This window comes from Planococcus citri, chromosome 5 (assembly GCF_950023065.1).
Source record: "Planococcus citri chromosome 5, ihPlaCitr1.1, whole genome shotgun sequence".
NCBI lineage: Eukaryota > Metazoa > Arthropoda > Insecta > Hemiptera > Pseudococcidae > Planococcus > Planococcus citri.
In genome coordinates, this window is record NC_088681.1 from 39,850,090 (window position 1) to 39,860,145 (window position 10,056).

Below are 10,056 nucleotides of genomic sequence, written 5' to 3' on the forward strand. Positions count from 1 at the left end.
AAATTGATGGGGCTCATTTTTTCAAATTTAGACATTGATCAATTTCGACAACCAGTTTTCCGTTCTATGTGCTCTTTCTATTCCATTCCATCTGGTGAAGTTTCATTTTAACCAGAGTTCTTTTGTGAGTGAGCATGAAGTGTTTTTATGTAAGTAGATGATAGACCCCCAAAAAATGAAAAAATTCAACTCAAATTCACACAGTAAATAGATTCTGTTTGACTGAAGTCTAAAGTACAATGTGCGATTGCGATTGTTTAGTGAAATACGGCTAAAAGCAGAACATTTAACCAGTTTTTAACATTGCCAAAGAAGAAACTTAGGTGCAGGGAATCTCCGAAAGAGCTCGTGACGTCTTCGTCTTGAAAAACGGTGATTTCATAAAGTTCTAGATAAGGGAAGTATACGCATACGCCATATTGGTTCGACACAACGGATGTAAACATTATCAGAACGTAAGTAGGTATGCATACAATCTTACGTATAAAGAATGCAATTTTTTCGATTGTTCGCGGGTTCGGGTGAATTTTTAAGTAGTTTCAAGCTAAAGACAATGAAATTTCCTATCGATTGATGTTAAATTTTTGTTATTTTGCGAAAAATTGACGATTTTATGAATACTTATATTACCCAATTTTTTCATACTATGTGCATATGTCATGTCAACTTTGAACTAAAAATAGTCGAAATCTTCAGCAAACACACACGTATTTTAATATAGCAAAATGTTCGAAATTTCATCTTCTTTAAAATGGGTGTTTATCGAAAGCTCTACGTGCAACCGTTTAAAAGTTGTGAGGTAAAAACCCTCAAAAAGCGTATAAAATCAAAACCACACAACATTACCAGAAACTGACGACGATTTTGTAAAATTTATATTACGTGAATAATTGTTGAAATATGTTGAGTCTTCAAAAAAATCTCTAAAATCATCAAAAAAGGATAAAATTTCTAAAAAAGTTGTCAAAATTTCAAAAAACATCATTAAAATTGCTTGAAAACGAGCACATAGAGTACAAAGATTGATAAAAGCTCATTAATTTACATGAACTTCGACAAAAATTGCAAATTAACCGTAACCAACCGAAATGAAATGAATTGGTTTACGGTTATGGTTAAAAAATTTCAAATTGATAATTTCGGTTAAAAAATTACGGTTACGTTATCGTTCCAGGAACCTATCCAAACCAGAATAAACTTTTTTGAACCGGACAAAGCTGCGAATCAAAAGAGCAAGAAAAAATACACGTACGTACATCATCAGAAATATGTAAGTTTTGGCACATAGGTGCATTTTTCGAATTCTGGTGAAGCAAAAAAATGCACCCACTTTTTTAGTTTTTTTGGTCTAACTAATGCAAAACAGTCGATTAATTCTTTTCCATCAGATTTTAAACATATTAAGGTACTTATTTGACTGTGGAAAAATTATTGTTAATTCATGGAAATTGCTTATTTTTACTGTACATATTGATAATTCTACCCACAAAAAAATTTATCAGTCACAAATCATTTTTTTCAAAATTCTATTAGAGGAGAAAATGACTTGAAAATTTAAAGTCTGATCGAAAAAAAAAAAACTTAACTACCCATTAGCAAAAAGCAGGGAAAAGGCAAAAATTACTTGTAACAGAATGAGCAGGACTTTTGGACACCCTGAAAACGTTTTGTGAGTACTTTTTGGCCAAGGGTGGATTTTTTCTTTAAATGACTTCTGTTCAACCTACTTTTTCGGTATGAGAGTTTGTCTCGTTCAGATAGTGATTTTCGGTAAAAGCTGGACTTACGAGGAATTAGTATGTCAACGACGAATTATGAGTATTCATAAAATCCAAATCGTCAATTTTTCGCGAAATGACAAACATTTGACATCAATCGAAAGGAAATTTCATTGTCTTTAGTTCTAAACTACATACAAATTCACCCAAACCCGCAAACAATCGAAAAAATTGCATTTTTTACACGTAAGATTGTACATATGCATACATAATACGTTCTGATAATGTTTACATCTGTTGGTTAGAACCAATATGGCGTATGCGTATACCTATACTTCCCTTATCTGGAACTTTAATTTTTCACTGATTACTCACGATCGGCGCGAACCGCGAGTTGTAAGGAGTGGAGCAAGGGAGTGGAAGAGAGGATGAGACCGAAATCGTGACGCGTTCTAAGGCTATCGTTTTTACGGCTTCCAGTCTACGACTTCGAGTTTCCAGTGTCGCTCATACGAGTCACTCGTTTGTTATCGCGCCGTTGCTACGATACTGTGTTTCGTGTATGTACAGTTCGCGGTTCGCGCTTTCTAGTGCGTTAGTATGGTTTAACGGTGAAGTTATTTGGCTGCGATAATTTTACGTTGCTGTGTCGTGTACATTTTGAAATAATATTCGCGATTATTGGTGTCTGTTGTGCCGTCGAATGATCGTTTTTTCGCCATGATTTGGCCATTGTGTAGTGTAATCTTGGTGTTAGTTTCGTACTGTGCGGGATGCCCGACCGAGTGTTCGTGCAAATGGAAAAGTGGTAAAAAAACAGTCGAGTGTTCGGATCGTGGTCTGATTACCATTCCGAATGGTATCGAAAAAGAAACCCAAGTGCTCGATATATCCGGCAATGATTTGCAAAGTTTACATCGCGAAACGTTTCAAAGATCCGGGTTGATGGATCTGCAGAAAATGTACATGAGATCGTGCCATCTCGGTCAAATCGATCGGTACGCGTTTCGTGGGCTGGCGAATTTGATCGAAATCGATTTATCCGATAATTTACTCACCCATATACCGTCTCTGGCATTCGAGGATATTCCTTTCTTGAGGAATATCAGTTTAGCTCATAATCCTATCCAGAAAGTTGAACCGTTTTCGTTCGGGTTTGTGCCGAATCTCATTCGTTTGGATTTATCTCATTGTGATATTCAATCAGTGCGTTCTAAAGCGTTCGATAAACTTTCAAACTTGGAGTACTTGAAGCTGAACGGTAATCAATTGCAAGATCTACACGTCGATACACTGGAGGATTTGGTCAAATTGAAATCCATCGAACTGGATGGCAATAGGTGGCGTTGTGATTGTCATTTGAGAGCTGTCAAAACGTTGATCGATGATCGCAAAATCAACATCCCAACGCCCATATTGTGTTCCGGTGGTCCCGAACGTATCAAAGATAAATCGCTGGCTGAACTAGATTCCGCCGATTTCGCATGCCGTCCTTCGATTAAAACCGATATCCGTTACGTCGAATCAGTCATCGGCGATAATGTCACCATCGAATGCAGAGTCGAATCCGATCCAGTCGCTACGATCAGTTGGTACTTCGGCAGCAGCCACATCCTTCCGAATAACACCGGTTTCGATAGTTCTCAGCGTATATTCATCATCGACTCCGAAGACGACATATACGATAAACGCAGCAAACTAGTTATGAAAAAAGTCGAAGAAAAAGATGCCGGAGAATACCATTGCGTTGCTGAAAATCGAGCCGGTAACGACGAAGCCAATTTCACCGTTTACGTGTTACCTCCTCCCAGCAGCATCGTATCGTTGAGTTCGACCAACATCAACGCCATCACCGTCGGTCTAGGAGTTCTGATTTTATTCATGTTGATCGTTATTTTATTATTAGTGAAGAAAATTCGACTATCGTCGTACGGTGGAGGTTCGAAGGATACTTCGCAGAATGTCAAATCACCGCCGGAAAAGAACTCGATGGAGACGTCCTCGCAGAAAAGTCACGACTCGGAGATAAAATCCGAATCCGGTAAAGCGTTCACCGTCACTTCTGATTTATCGTACAGTCGCAGTCTCAGCGATATCGGTAACCCTGCTTTCTCGAATCCTGACCTTATTAGCGGTACCAACGTACGTGACTCAACTTGCATTACGCCGCTTCCAATTACCAGACCGATCAGCGACTATTGTCAAAATTGGCAAAAATCTTACGCCATGCCGAGAGCCGCCAGCTCATCAGGGTTCAATTACGATATCCACGATCGTATGCCCATCATCGTTGATACCGTTAGCGCCGGCTCAGGCAGCGACGATGTTTTTACCCATAGTAGTCGTATGTCCAACGATTACCCGCCGGACTACGGTTTACCAATTTTGCCCGAAAATGGTATTAGTCAGCCTTGCGCCAAAACGTTGAAAGTATGGCAACGAGGTGTACCGGTGTATCCGCCGATGTGTTCCGGTCCTCCGCCGGTTCCGCCGCCAGCATTTCAAACCATGCCACATTCCAGGAATTCGCCTGCCGACAGAAGGTATCAAAGATGCGGTACTGATGTTTAAAACTTATACTTTATTCAAATATTTCCTCATATATTTTTTATGATTTTTTTTTCTTTTCGTTTTACGTAAACGAGGCTGTGAGTAGGTTAATCTATTTATGTAAATACGCATGTTTTTTTCTTCTGTTCGTGTATATAGGTTTTTTCATTTCCCTTTTTTTCTTTTTGAAAAACGCTATGGCGATATTACGCGAGGTTCGTAAAAACCTTATTTTTTATGGTGAATACCAATCACGGAAGCTTTTTTGTTATGTGCACCGATATATACGGGCGAATTTACGTGTAACTATAAATTCAGTCAAATTGTAGTCTTCTCTCGTTTCCCTTCCCAAGCTACGTTTGTAATATAGAATTCACCTATCGAAATCAAAATCCCCCTTGTTATGTTATTTCGTTGATCTGTTTTATTTTATAAGAGAATATTTATACTCACTTCGAGTTCGGAGTCGCGGCCATTTCATCCGAAACACATGTGGCAATCCAATAGGTACGAATCTGCAAATTGACCTTATAGTAGTTAGAAAGTTAAACATAATTTTTCCGCGTTTTCGACCCTAATTCGAGCGCCAACACTTTCTACACAATTAATCGCGCAATTAAATTCGTAAATAACCCTATTTCAAGGTTAACAGACCATATCGACTATAAATTGAGAGCGCGTAATATTTGTTAATCGAAAATGACTAATCAATTAGGATACCATACTTACTCACAATCGTTTTGTTACAAAGAAGCATCACGAATTATTTAGTACCTACATTCGTAGAAAGTCGATGATCATGTATGGATTACTCTTTGGTCAACGTGTGTTTTCGAAGTGTTGAATTCATAATCTGTTCCATTTTCTGCATTTATGGCATTTAATGCTGATTTAATCAACTTTTACTTTAGATTTGAACCGGTTTTGTTTCGTTTTTGATGTTTTGATAAAAAATGATAAGTTTTGAAGAGTTTGCAGTGTTGCCACATTTAAGATGTTTGTGAAAAATAATCAAGGCGTGCAGTTCTGCAAAATGGCAGATAGAATTTTAAATTTTAATTCTTTGAAAACTCCAAAAGTCAGAAATAGACTTCACTGCTTCACTGAGATGAGATGATTAAAATGAAATTCTGATTCATCAACCACCCACTGGGTGTTAATATCATTCTGATTATTGTTCAAAAATGACCAAATTTTCTGGCCTTGTTAGTACACATGCAAAATCGAGCACCCCAAAAGACAGTCCTTCCTTTGTTTAAAAATGTGATTAGTAGAATATTATCAATTATCATCAACAAACCATGTGTTATTATTTCTACTGTTCGCTATGACCAACCTTAATATCTTAACTCAAAATTTGTTTGCAAGTCTGCAAGAGCTCGATATGTCTGTCTGCAAACCACAAACACTTTGAATTTTGATTTCTTATATTCGTATCTAAATTACCTGGTCTTGAACTTGAACGGACCTACATATACTACATAATATAGGTACTTTCCATTAATCAGAAAATTCAAGCTATTGATTCATCATCTGTGAGCTTGAAAAATCACAATTATACTTACCTTATATAGCTTTGACATTTTGAAGAAATTTAGATTTCATTTTCATCATTTTATCTCGCTCTTTTTTTTCATAAGTACTAATTGTCTATCAAGAATTTGGAACAGATTATAATGTGTAATTCGCAGTGATTTCGAACTCCTCAAATTTTGACTTATTAATATTATCTATCATTCGTTTTCAATTTTATTTTATTTTCTCAGATAGGTAATTCAATTTTTAATCATTTATTATACCAAATTTTGTTTGTAATTCAAACCCACCATACCTACTTTATCGCAGCTAAGAGTATTTGATATTGGAGTTTTTTTAAAAAAAATAAAATTTCATCTTTGAAATAGAATTCCTTTTAAATGTACAATCTAGTTATAAGTTTAAGTCATGTCGAGAAAGTTTCGCTGTTACTATAAATTCAATCTATAGCTCGCTCAAAATGTATTATCTGTACTGCCGGAGAAACTGATTTACTAAAAGTTCGTCTTGTCATTCTGCTGATCAGGTATAATTAGGGAGGTTCCCCTTACATGCTTGTTCATTAATTGACAAACGTTGTAAATGATGTTTATTTAAATTTTCAAGTTAGCATATTAAATTTACATCGTAAAACGTTTTAACAGCGATAAAAAAACGTGTTAAAACATAAACATATTTGCTGCTATGTCAACAACGTGAATTTTTAAAATAAATTTGTACATGTTGGACATGTACTGACTTGGTGTTATAGCTTGAAAACAGGGTTTTTCTATACATTGTTACGTAGGTCTGGGTACAAAAACAAAAGAAAAAGAAAGAAAACTCACAATTTTATTTCAAATCATCGCAAATAACGCTCACCACTTAGAAATCGTCAAAATTTAATATGATGTTGAAAGTGAAACAATTGTTTTGTCATTTCTACAAACTATGCAAGCATTCATTGTGAAAAAATGAGCAATCAGAGAAATTGTAATGATGTAAATAAATGAGGGTATTGTTAGGATCTTTTTATTGTTACAATATTCGAAATGATCATCATTACGTATTTCGTTATCGGCATTATAAGTACGATGTTTTGACAGTTTAGTAAGTACATACTACTGTAGTGTAAACTAAATACAAGCATTTAATTGTGCAAAATTTCTGATTTATGTTGACGAAAAAATTGCTGCTGAAACGTGATGTAGTAATTTTTGAGGCAACTGGTATCTTACCTTCAATGTTGAGTAACTTGACTGCAGAACTTTGTTTTTTATTTCCTTTATAGACCGTATCCGTACATAGGCTACGGTAGTATTCTACCTACTTATTGAAACCAGAAGTTTAAAATTCATGATCAAATATGTATTAAAACCTTGAAATTGAATATGCTGTTTGAAAATATAACGCGGATAAAGTTGTATCGATAATTATAAATTCTTTTTAGGTATTTTGACTATACGAAGAAAAGCGTTGTTCTTGGCATCGCTGCAATTATTCAACAAAATATCGATACTTAATCATCTGTACATATTTGTTCATTAGTCTTGGATAACTTAATCTAAAATTCGTTGAGAAAATTAAACAATGACGAATTATAATCGTCACATTCCCGTCGAAATTATCGATTCTGTCAGCTAAAATGCAATACATGTAGTCAGAATACGCAGTATACTTACGTACCTACCTACTCAAATATGTGTATATAAATAAATAGTCGATAACTCGATGGTACATGAAAACATTCCAGTTTGTAATAACGACCATATTTTGTCGAACGCCGATACAAAATTCAATCAAGCGTCCAAATCAAATACTATGTATTCTTGTTGAGCAATCCTATCAGAGAAATTTTTCAAGCCAACTTTGTAAAGTATAATTACAGTCGTAAGTCATGAATTCATCATTAAATCATAATTTATTGGAATCTAAATTACGAAATGAGCTAGGGCGCCGTTTACATCTCTCCCGGTCAATCCGGACAGTAAATAATACCTCGGGCGAGCTAAAAATAGGTATTTTTTTCATATTATTTCAAAAACAGTACGAATCTATATAGTCGAAACATGCGATAGTTTATGTAACGAGTCTCTCATTCAGTTGTTTAAGGATAATACCTGTCTACTTTTACCCTAAATTCGCGTAAAAGTTCATTTTTAATTTTCTAGTCAGCATTATTATTCTTAAGCAACTGATTTTAGTTTTAATTTAGTCGTATAAGTTGAATGATCCGGGCGTATATAAACCAAGTTCCTCCTCTTGAGAGAATTCATTTGGATGTAAATTTTTTTCCTTTTTTTTTTTCATCTGCATAAGTAAATTCCACAATTACGTTGAAACTCTCGCGCAATCGAAATGGTTATCATTCCATAAATATAGTGGTTAATTAAATTGTATTTTTTCACATACACACTCTTTGTAATTATGAAAATGCAGCGCTACGCGTAATTGAAATTTTTAATATTGTAATGGAAAATTTCATTATATTGATCGTTGTGTAATGTATTATTACTTAAATTAACGACAATTTAACTCACTGAACCAGTTAATTTTGGTCGGTATCTTTATTGAAATATACATACGCAACTTTGTATAACGTTATTTGGAAAGATAACCTCGATGTTCCGTTAGTTTTGTTGTAATTGTTTGGAAACAATGAAATTTAACATCTAAGAAAGTATGTAATTTTTGTATTTCCGTTTTGTTATGTGTATTCTTTTTTTTCTCAATTTTTGTCCTCTTTACGTGTTTTTTTTTGTGTATTTTTATAGCTATGTAAACAAAACAAAATAAATTCTTAGAAGTTTCGTATAATCTTATATGAGTTTTCTTTTTGAATGACTTTTATTTTCTGGGAAAATTACACATCATTTTTATGATGACTAACTTGTATCACACGTAGTCGATTATTCCATATGCAAAATATTGCAACAAATAACAAATTGTATGAACACATCGATGCATAGATGAAATATTACCATACCGAGCGATTACAAATTCTACAATATTTAAAAGATGTGTTATTAAATTACTACGTACATAAAAATATAATGATTGTTTTCGTGATCGATTTTTAGTTGCACTTATTTACAAAATAATTCAGTATGGAAATACATTTCCAGATGTTCAACAGCACGATGTGAATTATTGTTGAAAAAAATAACTAAGAAAACAAAATATAAAATGGCTTATAAATATTCATTCAACCGTTTTCAGTTCTTTGACCTCTGATAATGAAATCTAAAGTACATAGGTAATCTAAAGTTAAATCAATTTGCATTAATAATTCAATACCTAATTCTCTTCGACGATTGATTTTTTTGTTTAAATTAGAAAATTAAAAATGCTTGATTGAGCGTTACAAAGGATTTTTTTCTAGTACGAAATCAGTCATTTCTCATTTGCGCAACAGGTGGTTGGTTTTTTCTGCATCATTCATTGTGCAGTTTCCTGCGTATTTTGATTGAAATCTATGTTTGTTTGGCAAAAAATGCGATTATTAATATTAAACGAAGTGCTTTATTAATTAAACGTACCAAAAAAACTAAAAAAGTCAATGAACGAGCACTACGAGCAGTAGTAACCAGTGTGTGATATTTGTTGACGTTTAAGGACCACAAGAATGGGAACACTGATTCAAGGGATGAATCATGTTTTGTTTTGATTTGAATTTTGAATGATTGATAAAGTAAATGATGTAGGAAAATGGATGAAAAACCTCGTGTTTTTCACTTTTTCGGATATTATTATTGCGTTTTGTTTGATACTTCTGTGCGAAATGTGCAAAATCGCGAATCATGTATTCGGAAATCTATTGCCTGTCGGTTTCATTGAATCACAAAATTCTTCATTGGATTTTTCTGGGTTCTGGGTTCGTCGTGTCGGGTTCGAGCTTGATTTGGTGCTTTTGGGTTACTAACTATAATTATCAGAGCCTCAAAGGATGAAAGTTACTGTGGACGAAGAAAATTCTTCGAGTAAGATTAGTTCAATTCATTTTAATTCAAATTAATTTCCATTTTTCCAAGTGCTTGAAGTACGTTGTGTTTACAGCATCTTCCATTTGATGATGAAAGTTCGCCTGAGTTGAATGCAGCTGTATAGAAAGGAATAAGGCGTACTCGTCCTAATCTCAGGTAAAGATTTGAAACTAGAAGATATTTCCTGTTGCATTTTCTTTCGGTAAAATTCATCGCATGAATGCGGGTGTGGTGAGTATTGTATAGCTTTTGTCAATCTGGGCGTGAAATGCAGGTGCGGTTTTTAATAG

The 10,056-nt window shown here is 34.4% G+C and overlaps 1 protein-coding gene across 1 annotated transcript; it reads left to right on the forward strand.

Annotated features, from left to right (window-relative positions):
* Positions 1–2,182: 2,182 nt before the first annotated feature.
* On the forward strand, positions 2,183–8,605 carry LOC135846332 (leucine-rich repeat, immunoglobulin-like domain and transmembrane domain-containing protein 3). The gene has a single exon (XM_065365364.1). The coding sequence runs from the start codon at positions 2,439–2,441 to the stop codon at positions 4,287–4,289; it is 1,851 nt and encodes a 616-aa protein (XP_065221436.1). The 5' UTR covers positions 2,183–2,438; the 3' UTR covers positions 4,290–8,605.
* Positions 8,606–10,056: the final 1,451 nt, after the last annotated feature.